The sequence below is a fragment of the Saccoglossus kowalevskii genome, chromosome 16 (assembly GCF_978046115.1).
Source record: "Saccoglossus kowalevskii chromosome 16, keSacKowa6.1, whole genome shotgun sequence".
Lineage (NCBI taxonomy): Eukaryota > Metazoa > Hemichordata > Enteropneusta > Harrimaniidae > Saccoglossus > Saccoglossus kowalevskii.
This window is the reverse complement of record NC_140656.1, coordinates 20054551-20077125: the sequence shown is the minus strand read 5'-3', so window position 1 is coordinate 20077125 and position 22575 is coordinate 20054551. Positions and strand designations below refer to the sequence as shown.

The 22575-nt window shown below is 40.1% G+C and overlaps 1 protein-coding gene across 1 annotated transcript in view; it reads right to left on the bottom strand.

The window, feature by feature from the left end:
• Positions 1 to 613: 613 nt before the first annotated feature.
• LOC100373217 (putative E3 ubiquitin-protein ligase HECTD4) overlaps positions 614 to 22575 on the bottom strand; it is a 64832-nt gene continuing 42870 nt past the window's right edge. The window contains exons 45-62 of the mRNA XM_085490928.1: positions 22127 to 22385; positions 21682 to 21954; positions 20891 to 21156; positions 20258 to 20418; positions 12010 to 12430; positions 11475 to 11605; positions 8777 to 10791; positions 8390 to 8492; positions 8002 to 8220; positions 7321 to 7511; positions 6632 to 6898; positions 6041 to 6196; positions 5616 to 5788; positions 4857 to 5009; positions 4638 to 4759; positions 4235 to 4430; positions 3718 to 3940; positions 614 to 3142 (exon numbers count right to left, since the gene is read on the bottom strand). Coding sequence (XP_085347054.1) covers positions 3006 to 3142; positions 3718 to 3940; positions 4235 to 4430; positions 4638 to 4759; positions 4857 to 5009; positions 5616 to 5788; positions 6041 to 6196; positions 6632 to 6898; positions 7321 to 7511; positions 8002 to 8220; positions 8390 to 8492; positions 8777 to 10791; positions 11475 to 11605; positions 12010 to 12430; positions 20258 to 20418; positions 20891 to 21156; positions 21682 to 21954; positions 22127 to 22385 — 5466 coding nt within the window. The 3' untranslated portion in view covers positions 614 to 3005. The remainder of the gene's footprint in view (positions 3143 to 3717; positions 3941 to 4234; positions 4431 to 4637; positions 4760 to 4856; positions 5010 to 5615; positions 5789 to 6040; positions 6197 to 6631; positions 6899 to 7320; positions 7512 to 8001; positions 8221 to 8389; positions 8493 to 8776; positions 10792 to 11474; positions 11606 to 12009; positions 12431 to 20257; positions 20419 to 20890; positions 21157 to 21681; positions 21955 to 22126; positions 22386 to 22575) is intronic.

Sequence of the window (22575 nt, the reverse complement as noted above, 5' to 3'; positions counted from 1 at the left end):
TTGAACATGATGTCATGCCCATTTCATTATGCGTTTAATTACGTCTTTTTCGGTGGTCTAGCTTTATCACCATGTTTACCTACGAGTCCCATTTCGCTAGTGCTGTTGGCATGAATTTGGTCACAGTAATACATATATCACATCCTGGATGGAAGGCGTTGACTGTTAGTCGTCAATGAAATGGTACAACTGTTTCGCCAATGAGAAAGCTTATGTACATAACTTGTTTCAATGTCGGAGTTTAACTTTTTGGTTATCTGAAGTTAGAAGGTGCTAGCCCCGTTTAATTTCCACTGATGAACTATACCACAATATTTGAGATGGCACTTTAAATTTAAGGGTTTTTAAGGAGTGTTTGGACTATGATGCAATGGTTTTCAGTCTGTCCACATGGTGGCGATGTTTTCGAAAATCTTACGGACATGATTCGACTTTAGAATTACTGTGGGCAACATGAATGCCATCAAATTTCTCGCATAATTTAGACGACCCGAAAATCATTGAAAGTTTAGTATTTCTGGATATTTCAAGATCAACTCTTAATTCGTGAAACCTTTATCTTAGAAATTGTTGATAGAACACATACACAACAAAATAAAAGACAATAAGTTAATTACAATTCGTTTGCACAGGGAAACATACACAACGATTTTAATAACAATATTTCCTTTTACTATACATATACAAACAATGGAAAATCCATTCACTGTTGATCAATAACTGGCTGTACATACAAATGCATACAAACTGCACTTTGAACAAGTTTTTCCACTCCAGCTTGTTTGCGCAGGCAAAAATTAACTATAAAGAAATTTTGAAATACAACACATATTAAAATTTAACTTAGACATTTAACAAACAAACACTCTAACTTTCAAGACTAATAACATCTTGCATAACTTAGTAAGTAATCAAATAAAGCAATAGTCCCAAGTGACCCTCTATTATAGCTATTCAAGAGCTAATAATTATGCAGCTCTCAGTTAACAAGTTACACAAGATAACATTCACTGCTAAATCTGACCTAATTCTATCCACCTTTTTTGACACCCACCTGCACCTCTTACAATACACTAGTGCAGGAAAATTCCATTTAGATTACAAGGTTGCCTCAGTTTGTTTTACTTCATAAAATATTTTTAGTTGAATTTACATTTCATTAAAACATACAATGAATTGAAATATGATAGCAATGGTCCACAATAAATCAAAGTGTTTTTTTTGTAAAGTTCACATGCAATAAGCAAAATACAATGCCAATATACCCTAGATGCAAATAGCCATTGAAATCTTGCTGTCCTTTTAACAGCATTCGATTCTCTGCTGTCATCATCACCATGCCCCCCCCCCCTATGTAACCATAGCATTTGTAAAAGTGGACACGATGAGAGTAGGATATGGAACCCTATTCAGGATAAGAAAAAAAAGTCTTGGCTCTCCTGTTCTCAACAAGATCTCAAAACCTATTTCTGTACAAGGAATATTAACCCGTTGAGCGGCAAATTTTGTTCATGCTTAAAATTGGTGTGTTTATTCACATTTTCTGTAATTTTCATTGAATTCAATCTTAATTTTGGACCAAACAGACTAAATATAACACTGCTGCTAGTTTTTTATCAAAATATTTCAAAATTGTCATCAATATTTTATATTTTGTGGATGGTGACTTAAGTTGATTTTGGTGCACAGAGGGTTAAGCACATTTCTGAATTCTTGTTGACCATGGCTGACCAAGATACATTGAGTACTTTTGAGTAATTTCAAATCTGAGAAAATTTATTTTATCAAAGTTGTATACTGTACATTCCTCTCACAGATAAATAATACGTTGACTATCAAGTATCTGGTGGTCAAATGCAAGAGAGAAAAGACTTAGACCCTAATGTAGAATATGACTCTGTAACAGTATAGAGTGTACTGCTCATGCCCCATCAGAATTCAATGTCAGGGATGGCTGTTGTCACACAGCATTCATTCAATGTTCACATTAACAAACAACGTGTTTTACATTTGTTGTATACACTGCATGGGACTAGTATTAAACATTGTAATTTTACAGGAAGTTGCGCATTTATCCAGACCAAGCAGCTCAGTACATCATACAGTAACATATACACTGGTTATACAACCATGTCATATATAAACCAAAACATGCAACATGTTAGGAAATACTTGGTGTTACCTAACACAAACAATGTAATATATGCATGACTACTTGGCACAAACATCATGTGACACGGAAGTGAAAGCCTACATACCTATAAGTATTCATGGATTGTTATACTAAACCTTTAGTATATTTTGATGTTTATTTTGTTGCGCTTAGAGTAGAATATGAAACAAACAATTTATACCCACTTGCTCTCAGACAATAATTTCTGCATATGGTATTGCTGTTGAAATGAAAACACTATCTATTTTACGGTGCATGGAAAGCTCATTATGTACATGAATATTTACTTAATATGTTGCACGTGAATGCTTACCATGAATATTTTTGCAAAATTTGTATGTGAATGTTTACTCATGCTTATCATGAATATTTTGCAAAAGTTGTATGTGAATGTTTACTCATGTTGCACATGAATACTTACCATGAATATTTTGCAAAAGTAGTATGTGAATGTTTACTCATGTTTCACATGAATGCTTACCATGAATATTTTGCAAAAGTTGTATGTGAATGTTTACTCATGTTGCACATGAATGCTTACCATGAATATTTACTCATGTTGCACATGAACAATGCTGTCTATTATGTGTTTTGCATTGTCATTTTTTATGAATTATTTTGAAGAATTAGCATAGATTAGGACCATATAGTTACCAGTTTCAAATCAAAATTGTAACACAAATAGCTGAATATATTCTGATGATGTATTCAAGACTTTACATGTTGATTATCAAAGGCTGACATTTAAAGTCAGTTCAACAGATTGCACCTAGATGAGCAGCATACATGTATAATAACCTTAAGCAGATTTTTTCAAGAAGTAATCTTTCTTTCAACCACTAAGTGGATCTTCTCTGCAGTTTATTGCATACAATAGTCTCTCTGTCATAATCTGTTGTGTAGAATACTGCGGTAACTTGATCATAAACATGCAAGTCTCCACTCGAATAAATCTAGCATCGGGCTGAGCTGGAAAAATAAAATAAAAATATTTTACATATTGACAGAATACGTTATTACAGAATAAAATTATGATTAGCATGTATCCACTATTACTGACACAGTCCCTGTGCAGTATTTGAAGTTCTTGGAATTTAAAATTAGTTGTGAAACAAAATTACATCAATAACCCACCATGAGTGACCTTCAAACTATGTTTGAATGCAGTTGGCTAGGCATGTCAGATCTTATTAAAAGTGAAATTCAAGTAGAGGTGCTGGTCATTTTTAATACATAGGGTGGTGTGTACACCGAAAATTACTAAAGCAAGCCATGTTAAGGTGTGAAAGAAGAACTTTCCTAAACATGATAGGTAGCCACCTTGTCAGGTGTATGGTAATTAAATACAATAAACACCAGTGATCAGAATTAAAAGAATTGTAAAAATATGCACGATAGTCATTAGTTTGAATAAACTAAAATGGCTGTCAAAAAAATTATTTTTATGCACCAACTCTGAACAAAATCAGTCTTAGGAGAAAGATAAATAAAGCCAGACTAGCTGGATATTAGCCGAGTAGAGATATTACTAACTATGTACTTACTGGTATGACTATCTGGTGGAGCTATCTTCATTGGATAGGGCGGGGTGTGACTAGTATCTTTGTTTCCATCTTTACACGGACATGTGCTTGGTATGCGTTCCTGATTACAGGCAAATTTCACAAACTTTGACAACTCCTCTTGAGAAAAACTCTCTAAGGCATTCCAGAAGTATTCAATATGAGGATCAGTTTCCATCAACCCAACCTGGTACATAGTATGGCTCTGTAAAAAAAATGATTGTTTGAAAAAAAGTAACTATCTCATACAAGTTCAAAAAGGAAGAACACTAACTAGTGTATATACTATTATTACTGTTCGACCAAGGGTCTTTGTGCCTAGCATAAATAGTGAAAATGTTCTTGATCAATGCACATGTAACAATCAAATACACAATGGTAAACGAAATCCATCCAGGAAAACCTTAGTGATGGATGCCATCTTCTACTGTGTACCATGTATACTGGTATAAAAGTGACAACATCAATAATACAACCACAAAATTGTACAAAGCTTTACCTTGAGAAAGTCCAAGTCAACTGTAGGCAGGCCACAAGTCGTGAGTTGCATATCATACGGTGTCATAAGTGTCAATAACTGTACTGGCATGAGAGATGCTAAGCCACATCTAACAGCCAACATTCTATTACAACACTTTAGTTCATCCATTCTTAGTTTACATATGGCATCTATGTACTCTTGTCTGTTGTTCAGACTGAAACAAATCAACGTGCAAGTTAAACATATACCTTTGTCTGTTAATACAAGTACCAATTAGAAACGACGATAATAGCATATTTTTAATCATTTTCATTCTTGGGATTACAACTAACATATCTTACATCAATTGCAAAGCATACTACTTAAATAACGCTGGGTTTTATAAAGTAATCTTGTTGTGGAGTTGTGTAACATAACCTACCAGACATTGATATTTCTACCTCCTGGCCTCAATTCTACCTCTTCACCAGTAACAGTATTGTAAGTAAATTGATATAAACAACCGTCTGAACACAATGCAGAGAGATCATTCTCATTGACAGCCTGCAGAGTAATATTAGATGAGAGTCAGAACACATCAGACAGAGTTAGCATCAAACATTACCATTTCATTTTAACTTCTGCAAACAATCCTACTAACCTGCTCCAGTTTTTTAATAAAGCTATACGTCAATATATCAGCTTCCTGGAGGTCAGTCTCCAGATCCAGTGGATAGTCAACCAGACATTTCCAGAATGTAGACAGAAGATCCAGACCTATGGGTATATTGGCACGTATGGAAATACCCAGCAACTGTAAAATAAATCAAAGTATATTATTGGAACTGTCTGTTCATGTCTTAGATGCAACTTGATACATGTACATGAAAATGTAAAACCAAAATGGTTGCCAGCTAGCTGACTTTTCATCACAATAATAAACACATGTCATATGTTTGACCACTTAATATGACAATGAATATTTTAGTGATAGCTGCACACTTGTATTTCTAGAAGGAAAGAATAAGCTAACAATTGTTCATCTCTGATGCACAACAATATTGTTTGACGTAATGTTTAGCCTGTCCGATTGTTGGTTTTGCTCTTATGATTGGCTGTAAACTCATGGAATACACCCCACCCACTTGCCAGGATCGCTGCATTATTATTTTGGAAATTGCCATCCCTTTAGTTGGGGTGGAAAGCTGTTTGTCCTGTGTATTATTCTCAGTGCACATAAAAATCCAGTTGTTGCAAAGAGTAGCGGTTAGGTTTGAGTCTATTACAGAAACGTATCAGGCTGACCAAATCCAAACAAATGGGAACTACGTAACAATTATGGAACACTATTTACACTCATTGTTTATCTTAGATAAATAGTTTTAAAATTTTAACACAAACTAGAAATACAATAACTTACTTGTCCGAAAAACTGTAACAGTTTCTCTTCAGCATACGTCATAGCACCAGGTTTAAGAATATATTTGCCTTTGTTCTTACCGCTAGCTGAACTAGGGCATGGTAGCAATAAGTTGAGACTTGTACTCTGCAATTCCTTGATCACTTGCCACAAAAATTGTCTAAAAGAACCACCTGTCAAGGAAGAAATGGCCCCTGTTACAATTTTTATAAGATGATATACATGTGCACTTTTATGCAAACGAAACAAATTTGAAATCAGTCATGTATAATATGTTAAATAAAAACAACATTTATTGTATAAAAAACATTTTCAAATATTGCCTCAGATGTCAATTTGTTCATCATCTATAGATTAAATATGAAAGATGAGAAAGTGAGGAAGAGGTTCTAGACTGCTTCTGAGGATGAATAATAAAGACTTACTTGTGCCATGGACTTCTTCACCAGCAAGTCTAACATTAAAAGAAAAAGTGGGATCTCCTCCACTGGCTATTCTTACACAGAACTGATTGGAGGGTGTGCTTGCTAACTGTCTCACGGCTTGACAGAACTGAGTTGATACTGAGTCTTTTGCATCACCTTTCAAAGCAAAGCACACACACACAAAAGGATTAAAATACAGAAGCAAGAAGGGCACAGTTATAAATTTTTAAGTTTGCTTAGCATTATAGTTAATTACATGGAACAAGATTTGCATTTATGAGCAAAAATGAAATCTGGTAACTTGGACAGATTTTACTTGAGATGATTCAGGTCAAATTAAATAATTTAATTTTCGATGATGTTTTTATGCAAAATGCGTTTCTGATCTGACGTACGTAATTCGGCAATGACTAAATTAGTACAATAACTGTGACTCATTTTACTAATTAGTGTGGAAAAGTTGACAACTGGGCAACAGGAAACTGATGACCATTATGCACAATAACTGCATTTGCATTGTTGCTAATGAGAAATCAAATTGTGGATTTCTTCCAAGTCATATCAACATTAACATTGGTATTTATAACTCACCTCCAACTGTCTCCAATGGATCCAATACAATCTCTGGAGCAACTTGATCAAAATTCCTCTGTGCTGTTAAGTTCAGAATATGATTTAATAAAATGTTTTTTGTATCATGAAATATCAGTCCTCTAGCACTGGCCAGCAATGCAGCTGTACTCTCACTGAACGTCTTGAATGGTCTCAGATCTACCAGTGGCAGAAAGAAGCATTCCAGGGTCTTGTTAAGTGACTGCAGGAGTGCAAATCTTAGACGAATACTTTCCAGTGGAACATCTGTAAGAACAAATACAAATATCACATTACCGATACACATAAAAGACAACTATGGAATGACAGTGCTAAGCAATTATTGATCCGTTTAAATACATGCAAGGTTATATCATGGTATGAGCTCCATAGTTATATACAATCAGTTTATAATATTATAGATTTCCGAGTGTTGGTTCTTTGCACATTCTTTCCTAACACACACAAAAACCTAAACAAACAATGTGTTAAAGTTGTTTATTAACATTGCCTTTAACTGCAAAATAATTATTAGGAATCTAAGCTGATGTGAGCTTGAACAAAAATTATCATTATCAGAGCATGATTCTGGATTACTATTATTACTGAATTACTTTATACTGACTCATTTGAAGAAAGCAATTTGTATTTTTAGTAAAGTTTGAAGTGTAGTTTAGATTTAGACTTACCACGAAGGCAGTTGTACACAGGGTTTGCCAAGTATGCATCAGTTAGATAAACCTCATGAGCATGGAGTCTCGATGGTGTTATTGCCAGTTTTCTACATAGTGAATCAACAAACGAAACTATAGCACAGTCCATTTCCAATGTCCATTTCTTACAGAGTTGTAAAGCTTCGCTCACATCAGTACATGCACACCTGACAGTAGAAAGATACATTTTTTTTTAACAAAAACTGTCAGTGACTAGTTAAGTTGAGTGAGAAGAATTAGAGAGAGGGGTAAATTGCTATCCTTTCCTATCAGAGACAACTGTATAACTTGTACTGTCAAACTACAGTGTTTTCCCTTCCATCAAATTTGTAGTGAAGATAAGTAAACCATTACTCAACTGAAATACGTCCATGACCCACAAACACACAATGTTATGTACACTGTGCATGACAACAGCTGCAGTCGAAAAATACCACCAGCTGGGGGGATACAGCAAAATGATTTTCCCAAGCAATTGTGATGAGATAAAATTTAAAATGAAAAAAATGTACTTCTCCACAATCACACACACATGATTAAGATAAATGCACCTGCATATAGAACACATTTGAACAACAATGTCTAGCACTGAGTCATGACATAAATACCCACTCTCACTACCCGACATTCAATTGAGTTTGTGTTTACTGTATTTACCTATCAAGGTGCAAGTCATAACCACAGGAAAATACAGCTCTCCAGACGGCTCTCACATCTTGCTTGACTTTATCTCCCACAAACTGCAGAAAACCTTCAAGATTCAAGACTTTATCTTCGCTGGACTCCTTAACTTTAACATCATCAGTCTTCAGCTTCTCACTGGTCTCCCTAGTTGACTTCTCAACCTTCTTGTATTTTTTCTCAAGTCCCGGTGTCCTGGTGGTACATCAAGAGAAATCAACACACCATGATTCACATGTACACATGTTTACATTTTTAACACATATATGTACCTTATGCTGAATATTAGTATTTGAGAACTAGACATGAACTGCACAGTTTTATAGACAGATGGCTCACAGGCAATCTAAACAGAACTACTTACTTGACTTTGAGGGTGACTTCGCCCAATGCCAGTCTCTCTTTACTTCCTTTGCCGCCTTTCTTAATTGCTTTGGCAGCTTTCTCACCATCTTTACCATTCTTACCTTCAAAAATAACGCAGTCAAGTTCAGTGATGTGACCAAGTTACAAATTATGAATAATATTGTGAGCAGGTGCATGGCTGTAAAGATGATACTGGTAATTCATTTACATGAGTATTGACAGCACTGCTCTTGTGTTGGGAAAGATATTCAGTTGAGATCATACGATTCAAATAACAAACTAGGAATAATTAAAATTAATTTAAATGTTTTTGTATGCACAGAGAACTGACAACTTTTTACGTCCACTGTGAACTTACACCTTTAGATTCATAGCGTCACATTACCTTCTTTGGTCTGTGGTTTCCCTTTGCTTGGTTTCAGTATACCATACTGTCTGAGGACATGGTTGATATGCTCACTCACAGACTTCTTTGGTGGCCGCACATTAGAGAAGAAATGATACAAAAGATTTCCTGGTGTCTGAGACAAAACCTGATCTTTGGTGAGACTGACATCAGTACCCAATACCTCTTTACTTGCAGTATCAAGACGGAGTCTTTGTTCTGCTACAGTACAACTGGTAAATATTTCAGTAAGCACATCTGTAGTTTCAGTTTTTAATCCAGCACCAAGATTCTTGGTGACAAGTTTCTGTTCAAGATATGCTTCAAGGGCGTCCTCTCCGTGTGGTTCTGATAAAAGACTCTGATTCACGGTAGATAAAGACAGAACCGACTCTGATGGTATATCAACCATGTCTTCATCTCCGTACGACCAGTACAGACCAATCGGCGACTTACTCAATAATGCAGTCTTAACTGCATCAAGTTTTGCTTTAGACCTGACTTCAATAACAGCCACTCCTTTAACACAGTGAATAGTTCTGAACTCAGGTTCTTGTCTGGTCTCAGATTCAGATTGACGAGTCTCCTCTGGAACAGTTTTTTCATCTTCTCCTGGAACAGAAACTACAGTTTCAATTCCAGCTTCAGCTTCGGCTTCTGTATGAACAACCTCAATCTCCTCCACGTCAAGCCCAGCAGATGGTTCAGCAACCCCAGCAGTGGAATCCGGTTCAGCTACATCAGCAGCTTCCTCAACACCTTCTGCATCTTTGGTATCTGCTACTTCTTTTGTTTCAGATTCTTTGCTCTGTGCTTCTGCTCTGTCGCTAATTTCCATTTGAATTTTTTGAGTAGGGATGAATACTTCTTCCTTGAACAACCCCCCTTGACCATTAGAAGCCCGCAGGATGGCCTTGCGCACAGTTTCCTCTTCCAGGTGAGTTGGGATGCCTGATATGACTAGAAGTCGGCAATGGGCAGTGGGCGTGTTCAGAGACTGACATGCATCGCTCACAGCATCATTAGTCACAGCTTGTCCCTGCGTATCACGATAAACCAGATGGCGTAGAATCAGCGACATTGTCAAAGCTCTATGAAACCAAAGCATATCTTCTGGTTTGGATCCGTTCAGACTTACATCACCGACGGATTCAGTATAGATGGGTTTAGGGCAGCGTTTCGGCCCACTGACACGCTTTGATTTTAATTTTTTACGCTTTGCTGCAGTAACGGGACTTGTGGGAGTTGCTGGTAGTGACGTCATGCTTGGTGCAGAGCTGGAAGCAGAGGCGGTAGTGGTTAGTGAAGGAGAACTGAGTGGCATGCTAATCTCGGACAAAGCCAGACACATCTCCATCAAGGAATGGAAATAAGTGCTGTGTCTAGCTATGGTGGTTACTCCTCCACTGGGGGTCTCACTATCATACAATTTGCGTAGTTCAGTCTGTAACTGTTGTAACTGCATCAGTAGTGACAAAGACGGGCTAGGATGTGGCAACAAGGATTCAGTTTTCTGCGTATTGTGCAGTTTCCGTAGTAACTGTGCCAACAGTAAGAAAATATACTCCTTAATCAAGGCTGGCACGTCAGTATGCCAAAGGTAATAGGTAACTAATTCAGTTGCATGCAGCAATACACTTGTCGCTATGACAACAGGCTTATCACTATGTGCACCCGACAATGTGGCCCGTTCTTTGAATGTCTTCTCGCTGGCTAATGTCTCAATGTAAGCCAAGGCGAGTGGAAACTCGGGTGGCAGACCATGGATTGTGATGGTAACACCTGGTGGTGGAGATATTCCCATATGTAGATGGATCCTGTCAAATGGTAGTAGCACCGTAGGATACTGATCTATCTGGATGTTGGGAGGGGCTGTAAGACCACCTGTGCTGCTAAGTGATGCTTCTATTGGATAACTGATAACTTCCTGTCTGGATGACTGTCCTGTCTTTTTCACACGGTGTCCAATACCATAACAGTATATTCTGGCCCAGGGAGATTTGTACAATGAAGAGCTGTGAATGAAAGTAAAATACAAAGCATAGTTAAACTATGTTTGACTTTCTATGATGAGAGTTGTATATAAGGACTTGTATACTAGTAATAGATTTTAAGGAATTAGGATAATTTTTAAATACGAAAGCGAAAAACATATCAAGGGTTCTAAGTTATTCCCAGTTACTAACATGTTTAACCCCCCCCCCCCCTAATAAAACTCACAATATATGAGTTTAAATTTATTTGATGAATTTTGATTAATTTTTCAATTCAATTTAGCCATATTAACCAGTAAGGCACTATAAGAATTCAAAAAGTAATTGTTTTTATGGTAAGTTTTCTATTCATCTTTTGTCATTTTTATAATATACACTTCTGCACAGCAACAAATTAATAATTTGATACAGTAGCGCTTTTAACATTTTCTGATTTTTTATTATTTAGTAGCTAGGAGAAAATCAATTAAAAAATGTCAGATATGTGAAATCTTGAATGAATTAGGACCGCTCAAAATGTAATAAACCACTTTAATTTTGTGAGAGGCAATTTTTCACAGATTTTGGAGTCGGTGCAAATCTCAAAAAGTCAACAATTATTTGGGATTCGTGCAGTGACTTTAGTGAAATCTTGTCTTCACAAAAACAAAAATTATCCAATTGTGAAAGTTCTGATAGACATTTAATCTGCATTGAATACTTACTCTTTTTTGATAGACTTGGGATCTCTTCTACAGCTAACAACTAGTAATGTAGAACCAGGAAAGTGAATATCTGAATTGACTTTAGTTTCAGTGACAGGGAATGCTTCATACAGGAAATTACTTGGAGCATTCTGTGAAGATGGATTATATACTTAGTCACCAACAATGTTATAAATTTGCTGGGGTTATGAAGTTTTACTATTTTTGCAAAATATTCAATAAAGCAAGCCATGAGAAACATTCCTTTATGTATCACATTATTTAAAACATGCATCACGCAAATAAAATCATGTTATACAGCACATTTTCGTGTAGCACATCACATATGTAAAATGTTTTATAAAACAAAAGTCAAGTGGTACATTTTATGTAACATGTTTTGTAAAACATCAAGTTATGTGGCGCATCATCTCATGTAACACATGAAGTTGAGTAGCACATTGGTATATGTGGAACATGATATGTGACATAATATGATGCTTGACATAAGAGGCACATATATGTAATACATAATCTAATAGTTGATTAATATTACCTGAAGACAGGCACACAACTGATTAGTTAATTCCATCAGGTGATCTTCACCATGTGTTGCAGCAGTCGCTATGGCAATTGATAACTCTTCTCTTAGCTTTTGAGTGTCCTGATACAAAACATCGATGATAGAGCCTGTGTTGGCTGCAAGGCATTGCCATGGTGATGATGTAGATGTTAAAGATGAAGCCAATATACCACCATCTGGCTGAGGAGGAGCCAATAAGTCATTAGACAACAGTAGTAGATGAGTCAGATCTAACTCTGGTACAGCGGTTGCCGCTGCTGCAAATAATGCAGGTTCTATGGTATCCAGCGATGAAGGGAGCTGCCTGACTGGACTACGGCACTGATTTATGAGTTCTAGTAAAGCACCTCTACAATGCATTCTGGTGACAGAGGCTTCACATCGTAGTAACTCCCTGCAAGTTTAAACACATTTTGCATTACAGTACTAGTCTTGTGTGCTTTATATACTTCATATGTACGTCCACACTGTTGTATAATAGACTACTGGTACTCATTTATAACAGAGCTTTGTTACAGCACCAGTGATTGGCTGGTTTGAGATGATCTGTGTCACAAAACCATAATTGGCCATATTACTCATAGCCCCCAAGCTATATTTTCAACCATTTTAGCAATGAAGTCACCAAAAATTCTCACAATATTCTTGGAATTTTGATTTTTTTTTTACATTTTAAGGTAAGAAATGCATACTGTGAAATACTTTATTTTAGCTGGAATTAATTTTTGCTGAAAAAGCTTTCTGGGTGTTTTGTATGGAATTTATTTTTAATGACTATTTTGAACTGTAGGCATTAATCAGTGATTCTGCCGGTGACGGAGAGATAGAATCCAAGTCAGGGGAAGCCCCATGACTTCAAGATTCTTTTACCCCTTACGTCACGAACCCACGTGACCGAGGCCACCTGGCAGTGCCACAGGTAGCCGTCCATCACTCTGGTTCCTTTCTCTCTGCCTCGAGGACTTAGACCAATGTGACGGAAAGAGTGGGGAGGTTGGGGGGGGACCCGGAGTCCATGGTGGGTATGAACTATGTGAATAGGTGGGTTCGGAGAACCCTCGCCTAAATTCACTACGTTCAATTACCCACCATAGACTCCGGGCAGTCAAAATGACTATTTTGAACTGTAGGCAGAGTCAGACATCGATAGGTGGCGGGTTTTTCTGAGCAAACAGAAAAAAAAGGAGAATGATGAAAGACTTTCCCCCAGTCCGGGATGAGAACAAACCCAAAAACCTAAGTTAAGACCCAAGAAGGGCGGTGTCTTACCTTGCCTGTGCTGTCCCCGAAGCAAGAAGCCAATGCTGCTGTGGTGACAGGGTTCGGTGTGCCCGAGAAAGCTAGACCCAAGCTGAATTCGGGGGTGATAAGCTTGAAGTAGGACTGAAACAGTTGGCATGAGGGCGTAGGTCGACAGAAGCGAAACCTGGGAGCTTCCAGGAAGTGCTAGTGGAACAGACAATCTGCCTGCACAAATGCCAAGACTGACTTATTGCCTATGCGCAGAGGCCCCTGCGGTCGTTCGGGCTGGGTCAGCAAACAAGGCCTGACCCGCTACGACGGGGCCTAACCTGAAGAGACCCTGCTCAATAGATTGGGTGTCTCTTAGGTAGTAGTTGATGAAGACGTTCTGCGTTATCCAGAAGCCTGCCCTCAGAATGTGTTTGAGGGGGGCACCTGATGCTAGCGCTAGTGAGTTAGCAATCGCACGGACCTCATGTTCTCGTACTTGGTGTCTCTGCAAGGTCTGTGTTGAGGAGGATAGTGTATTATAGACCTCCAGTACAGTCGCAGTAATCCACCTGGAGATGGAAGTCGGGGAAGCCGGCTTATCCTGTTTGCCAGGGCCGTAACACAAAAACATGTGTTTGGTTCACCGTCTAGAAAACCTGGTACGGTTCTCGTAGCCACTCAGCGAAGAAGCGATTCCTCCTGATCCTCCGGACCGACAATATTTGCCAGCCGGGGGATGACGATCAGTTGAGGATCGTGTCCTGGGATTTGGTTCTTGGCGAGACACCCGATTCGTGTCTTTAATACAACTTGATCGTCCATAAAAGCGGCACAACCATCCGCGAAGGACAGTGCGCGCCTAGCTATGACCGGCGCCTACCTGAGGCGGGGGCCAGTAGGAAGACTATTTTCCACGTCAAAAATTTGAGTGGTGCTGATTGGAGAGGCTCAAAGGGCGGTCTGCTTAGAGCAGACAACACAGCCGACGAGTCCCAGTTGGGCAGCTCCCTTGTATGGGGTCTTGGCGTCTGGAAAGCAGTAAATAGTCTCCTAATAATAGGACAATCGGCTAGTCTTGTTCTCATACATTCTGAGTGGTGGGGGACAAGACCGACCTGCAGGGCTCGAAATTAGCGGTGGTCTTGCGTCCAAAGACCACCCAATTCTCGTTTTGGACCACGAAATTTAATTCTCAGTGGTCCATTTGGACCACCACTTTGACATTCGCAAAATAAATCATTTGTGTTCGATCACAGTTTCCGGGAATAAAAAACACAACTAAAATAGACTTGTTAAAACGGTTTCACATTCCCCGGTGACAACGCGTATTCAAGACTGCAGACACAGTGCGTCAGCCATGAAACTGACACATTTAAATATTTAATCTTATGCAGTGACGATTCACGATGTATTTAAATATATAATGAGATGCAGTGACGTTATGTTTTATGATTCGCTGAAACAGTTTCATGAGAACCGAAGGATGGTGGCCTAGCAACCACAGCACACCATTGAATCAACTGAACTTGAAACAAAAACATATGCTAATGGCCATGTGGTTGTTGATCAGGGCAAAGACGAAGCATGTATTTGTGATCGTCTGCTCGTTTCTTTGACATTTGTTATTATGAGTGGGTTATTCAAGTTCGGTTTTACTAGAGCTGGGACAGCATCCAGACAAGACCAACAGGATCGTACTGAACAAGGTGTCGAATCAGATATCAGCTCAAAGGAGGCAAATGATCGTGATCTTGACGCTGTAAGTGAAACTCAAACCACTAGTGAAATTCTACTTACCGGGGATGCGTCAGCAACACCCCCGGCAAAGAAGAAAAAAGTTGTGAAGAAATTTGTTCCTATTTGGAAAACTGGGCGACCATGGCTTATTTTTGATAATGGAAATAACGTTATGTTCTGTCAATGGTGCCGGGATTTTGGCTGAGATAACATTGAAAATGCATTTCGCCGGGGAAGCAGTAACTTTCGTCTGTCATCTGTCACATCGCACGAGAAAAGTGAACCACATAAGAAGGCAAGTGGTGCGTATGCGGTAAATAATCTGTCAGCAAGTGAAAATGCCCCATTAGAACAAAGTATCATTAATGCAGAAAAGGAGCAAGTGTCTAAATTAGAAAAACTATTCCGCATTTCTTATTATTTAGCAGTTGCTGAACGACCTTTTACCGATTTTGCCGGCCTTTGTGAATTACAAGAATTAAATGGAGTGGATCTTGGGGTTGCCTACAAAAACGACAAACAGGCGTCTACTTTTATTCACTATATTTCAGAAGTCCACAGAGAAGAACTGAAACGTGTGATTAATAACGAGTTATTTTCTATTTTAATTGACTCTGCCACAGATGTGGCAACTATTGACGAGGAAATAATGTATCTACGCGTGTTTGACGATGGAAGACCCACAACAAAATATTTCTCCTTGCAAGCACTGGAACGTGCTGATAGTAAAGGAATTTTAACGTCAATAGACGCGGCTTTTGACAAAGAGTTTCAAATAGACGCACAGACTTGGAAAGAAAACTTGTGGGCTTCGGTGCAGACGGGGCTGCCGTCAATTTTGGTCAGAGGCAGGGTGTTAGTGCGAAATTACGTGCGGATATCCCTCATCTTGTATCAGTCCATTGTGTAGCCCACAGATTAGAACTGGCTATTAAACACGCACTTAAACAATGTAAATATTTCAAACAAATTGAGGATTTTCTCGTAAATATTTTCAAGTTTTATAAGAACTCGCCATTAAATTGGTCAAATTTACAGTTAGCTGGAGAAACCACTAATTTGAAAGTATACAAACCTAACGTCCTGGGCACAAGATGGATTGGTCACCATGAACGTGCAATTATAAATATTACTAAGAACTATTCAGCTATGTTCACTCACCTCGACCAGGTTACGATCACAGGGCAGTCAAGTGATGCAAAAAATAAAGCAAAGGGATTTTGCAGGAAATTACAGTCTTACAGATTTATTAAATCTCTTTATGTGATGATGGACATATATACTGTATTATCACGTTTGTCATTAATGTTTCAAAAGAATGACAGTTCAGTTGAAACAGTGGATACTTGTTTTCAAGCTGCACTAAGCAACTTAAGGGAGCTGCGTGAAAACCCTGGGGCCACGGGAAATGGAATTTAATAATCATATCACAATTGACAATGATGATATCAAGTTTTTGGATGTAACATGTAGAGCTGAACGAGGTGGAACACTAACTCAGCAAGAATATGATGAAATGGTGAACAGAGATAAGATGACATTAATACAAAACACTATTGATCAACTGGAAGTTAGGTTTACATCTTTCAGTGACAACCAGGTGTTAAATGGCTGCAAAGTAATTAATCAGAGAAATTGGCCCATTGATAACGTTGGTGATCTCCTGGAGTATGGCCAAATAGAAATACATCAACTCACAACACATTTCCAGGATTTGCTCATTAGGCGGAATTGTAAAATAAATGATATCCCATTGGAATGGAGGCAACTGAAACTGATTCTCAGAGACACTGCAATAACACAGCCACATTTAACTTACCTAGACTTCTGGCAGAGACTTCTTAGACACATACCAGAAGAGTTTGTTAATATACTCACCCTTGTGAAGATTGTGCTTCTTATTCCAATTCACACTAGTGAGTGTGAGCGAGGGTTTACAGAATGGGTGAAATTAAAACTGACTGGAGATCCAGTCTCACAACAGAAAAACTGAATGAACTATTAAGAATAAAACTGTTAGGGCAACCATTGCATAAATTTAACCCACAACCTGCTATTATGACTTGGTGGAATGCAGGTAGGCGTACACGAAGACCAGATATTAGGCCATATGGACCACGTGCACAAAATGAAAGTGATACTGACACTGATTTGTAACATTACATTTTTACTTAATAAATGACATACCCCAAAGTATTGACTCATTTTATTAATTTTATACTGGACCACATACATCCTGGTTTGGACCACCAAAAAATAGGGGTGGTGGTCCATATGGACCACCAGATTTAAAAGTTAATTTCAAGCCCTGGACCTGTAGCCAACGCTCGCTGCGTAGGACAAACCCACTTCGTCAAACAGGTGGACGAAGGAGCCTGCTACCTGGCCAATAGAGGGATGGTATGAATCAATCTCCCTTCCACTACACCAATCAGTGTATGCTTGCAGCCTAGAAATGTAGGCCGCATAGGTGGAATCCCTGTTCGCCCTGGCCAGGACGTTGGCAGCCCGCTCAGATAAGGCTTTCGTATGTGCGGGTCTACTGGGAGCCTCTATGCATGTAAGTAATACCTGCTGGGCTCATTGGTAGTGCGCCGTCTGGTTGGGACGGCAGGTCCGGTAAGTCCGGAAGCACTGCTGGCGCTTCGACTAGCATTTCCAATAGAAGTGGAAACTAGGCCTTGCTTGGCCAATTTAGTGCAACCCATGATAATATGCAGGTGTGCACCTGTCGAAGTTTTCTCCGGTGCCCGGTGAACTAGCGGGAAAGGATGAAAGGCATACACAACTAAGTGGGTCCACGGGGCTAGCAAAGCGACCCTGGCCCAGGCTCCTGGAGTCAGCAGGAGTGTTACGTACGTCGGGAGCTTGGCGTTCCGGGGTGCGGCAAAACGGTCCAACCTTAGACCATCCCACAGCCGAAACAGCCTGGAGGCTACCCACTGGGGTATCAGCCACTTCGTGTTCTGGAGACGGAGCCGCCCTGAAAGGGCGTTGCCAGACTGTTCCTCTACCCTGCAAGGTGGTGTGCGGTTAGCTCCACATTGTATTCCAGGCACCAAAGGAGGATTTTGCTCTGCTTGGACCGACAACGATGAGGAATGCGTCCCCCCCTCCTTCTTGAAGGAGACCACCGCTGCATTGCCTGTGCGGAGCAGGACTCTGTGGTCTCGAACTACGGGTAGAAAGCGTGGTAGTGCTAAGTACACTGCTCTCAGTTCGAGCCAGTTGATATGGTAGTCCCGAAACTAATGCGGGGGCCATATCCTTGGGCTTGTTGGCCCAATAGATGCGCTCCCCAATCCTGGGGGGAGGTATCTGTTACCAGAGTCATACCTGCGGCGAGCGGGCCCAAGCGGCTCCCCTGTCCGAGGTTGGCCAGTGACGACCACCAGGACAGGGCTTCCTTCACTTGGTCCGAGATCGAAACCCCCCTGTCTAGTTCCCATAGGGGAGCTCGGCGTCATAACAAGCGTTATACAGGGCGGCTGCGTAGTGCGGCCTTGGGAACGACCCTTCGAACCGAGGTCATCATTTCAATGATCCACATTAGTTCACTGAGGGAACGCTGACTAGGCATTCGGCTAGGCTGCTTAGCGCTAAGCAATACGCTTGAAAAAGCTAAGCCAAGCTAACCTCTGTGTCAAAACTCCATGCCCAGGGACACCAACTGCCTAACCCGAATGGGGGGCACCCGAAATTTGAATACTTGGCTCAGCTGGGCAATTCGAAGGAGATGACAACTCCCTGGATGCATTGGTACGTGCAGGTAGGCCCCGCTTAAGTCTAGCGGGGCTAGCCAGTCAAAACGGTGGATGGAGAGAAGAACCCTGAATGGTGTCTCCATGTGGAACCGATCGAGGAGCACGTACTGATTCAGTCTGCCTAGGTCCAAAACTGGACACCTGCCACTTGTAGATTTGGTACTATGAACACATTTGGGTAGAAGCCTGGCCTTAGTTCCGGATGATGTACCCTGTGTATGGCGTCTTTCCCCAGCAAACTGCTACTTCCTGTCTGATTACTTCCGCCTTGCGGGAGTCCCCTGGCAGTGCCCAACAGGGGAGACACTGACGGGGGGAAATGGAGATTTCAGCGGTATCCCGTAAACGGATGTCACCACCTGGGAAGGTCCAGGGGTCGGTCACCCGCCGTCTCCAAACCGGACTACACCGGCGCAATCTGTGTACGACAGGGATATGTGGCCATGTGTTTGGCAGTTGCGAGGGGGGGGGGGTTGCTCACTTCCCCATGAGGTGAGTTCCCCAAGGCCTGAAGTAGTCACTAAGTTGTGACCTGGCCATTCACCGAACACGTGCCTGTCCCCCCCGGTTGCAGAGGTGAGCGTCAAATATGCCTCCCCTGCTGCCGGGTAGACGTCCATGGAAGGGTATAAGCGCTTGCCTCCTGGCTGACTCTGGCTAGCAGACGACGCCCAAGGGCGTTGTGTTTTCTGTGCATGGGGTGCCCTCCGTTTGCCCATGGCAGGACCAACTGGCTAGCGGATTCGATCTGAACCCTCTGGTTCATTGCACTCTGAAGCTCCAAGACTGTACCCACCTTTCCCTGAACAAAGAGGGTGGAGGATGTCCAGTCTGCGTCACTGAGGAAACACGGTGAAAACACGTGCGTCTAAGGCCGTGTCTCGTAACACGGTAGTGGCCCTGGCCAAGAGAGCCAGGCGACACTAGGGGGTGTGGCTCAGGCTAATTGCACCGGACAGAAAAAAAAAGCAGGCGATCCAGCAGAGCTCGCTAGATTTCATCTCCACTCGAGGCGGACAGAAAATAAGAGTGATGGATGGCTACCTGTGGCGCCGCCAGGTGGCCTCGGTCACGTGGGTTCGTGACGTAAGGGGTAAAAGAATATTGAGGTCATGGGGCTTCCCCTGACCTGGATTCTATCTCTCCGTCACTGGCAGAATCGCTGATTAATGCCTACAGTTCAAAATGGTCATTTTGACTGACCGGAGTCGATGGTGGGTAATTGAACGTATTGAATGTGAGAAAAAATATATTCACTGAATTTTATTTTCACTCGAAGCATAAATTCCAAGCAGAAAAATATTACTCTATAGTAGTTGAAATCGACCCCATGCAAAAAACAACTTATTTTGACCACAACTGTCAACTGTCCTGTGCTACTAATACAGAACATATGGGGAAAAAAAGATGAGAAAATGTTGCATCAGCAACTAATCTATTTTTTTTTCTCATAAACTAACAAAGTTTTGACATGCAGTTTTAATTACCTGTGAATGTGTAAATTGGAGGTATCTATATTTGAGAGTCCTGTTGTTGAATTCTTTCTATAGCCAGGTGGTGGTCTTTCTAGCATATCTATAGGATACCAGTATCTTACTAAGACCCCTTCACTGCGTAGGTAAGTCTCCACCTGAACCAACTCACTGTGCTGTGGAAACAAATGTACAAACTCAATTTTAATTATTTTGGCATGAATTAATAATTTACATTGTAATTTGAAAAATTTAATTAATATACCGGGTATATGGGAAGGGCAGTCTCAACAAAAGAATTAATCCTGAAATTTGTATTTCAAATCTATACATGTTCAAATGAATTCACATGCAACACGTTTGAAAAATAAAACGAGAGTTAATTTTAGCATAGTATTAGATAGATTAATTAAAAAAAAAAAGCTTTTTTTTTACGTTTTTTTCCATTTAAAGCGAAAGGGTTGTCACCTGCGCATGCACAGGAAGTCCCAAGCGATGATAATAACACATGTTAAAAACATAAAGGCTCATGGGTAGACACTTGTTTGTAAACAATGACGCGCTATGGCCATCTGACGTATGCACAGGTGACGACTCCCTCGCTTTAAAAGAAAATAAAAGTACATGATAGAGGCAGTGTCAACTTACTGAGTCAACATCCAGTACCACTCCAGTCAGACCAAATGTCTTCAGCATGCCTCTCACAGCAAACTTAGGCACCACAGTGCCGGCAGATACTGACTCAGTTGTATGTTGCCGAATCACAACCGAAGTTCCTTTCCTGACTCGATCAATGGTAAACTTTGCAGCTTCAGTTTTGATGTCTTCAATGGTTGGCAGATGGAGATCTCTGGGCATACCACCATTCTCCTCATACAGGAACTCGACAGTCTGTCTTGCAATATCCGTCATTCCTTAAAAAGTAAACAAAAGTAACATATTACTTGCTGCTACATTCAGAGGTAGCCAAAGCACGCTGGCTGCAACTTGTAAACAAAAAGAATTTTGGCACAACGAACTAAAACAACACATTGTTTTCCACATAGATTTTTTAATTTTCCAAAGGACTTTCACAATGACTTACAGGGTTTTCTGAAATCCATTTTGTGCATGACATGCTTAGAGTCAGAAGTACAATTTTAAAGCACTGGGCCCAGCATATATAGTATTTGTGCCATGCTGCTGTTAGGAACAGCCTTCTTACTGTTGATGGTGGAAGGGTTTTAACCCATGCACCTCCTCCTTATAAGAAGTTTTTTATGTTTTGGTCCACAACTCCCAGTCAGTTCAACCACCAAGCTTGTAGAATTGGGTCATGTTACATATATCAGGTAACAGATAGGCAAGTACATGTAGATGTACTAAGGAATATTCCAGAAAACCGAGGAGTGCCTGCTGGGGAAAAAATGTAATCACTCTGGAATAATGTATAACCATACCAAGCTGAAGAGCTCCTTTGATTTGTTCCAATCCTGATCTTCGCTCAGCTTCATTGCGAAATCTTCTTCTAATAACAGGAAACACTTTACTCTCCCATGCTTTGACAAGCAAGGCATGGTGATCCTCATGAGGTTCGTCTTCCACGTCTTCGTCATCACTGTCATCATCTTGGGTGGCTGTAGAACTGATGGACTGAATGTTGGGTCCTGTGCTGGTGAAATTGTCATAACTCTGATGTAGCTTGTAGTAGAGAGATGTGTCTGTGTCGTACTCTGAGTGAACAATAAGATGTGTAATTCTGTCAGTCATATGTTAACAATAGGGGTTTAGTCTACAGTAAATGAACATTGCTTGCCTTCATAAAGATAACAAGCTTCCACCAGTGATGTATAAGACTCAGAATTTGCACCCAAATCTGGAGTATTAAACAGAGTATGCTCTTACCTTTCAGTTCTTTGGATGTTTCTATCACTTTACATGGCATTCCAGGTGATAAGTCTTTTGCATTAGATATCATTTCGGATGTAGCTTCCATCGAGATGCCTTCATTATCGCTGTCCTCCCCTAAGTGGAACGGCAGGGCCCCAAAGTTTGCGCTGATTTCTTCTGTCAGATCTGAACACTCATCTGCAGCGTTACGATGCTGTCGACCTTCTGCATATGCAAACGGCCGAGAACCGAAATTAGCTCGGATGCGAGTGTTCTGAAAATTAAACATTAATCAAGATAATAATATACTATTCATAGACAGATTACAGAAATTATCTTTGACCAAAATTCACCAAAACCAGAAAACAGATAATTATACATGATATAATAAATAAATAAAGATTGAAAAAGGATTAAATCTTTGATGAGAATAAATTTATTTTTTCAACATACTAACACAAGTT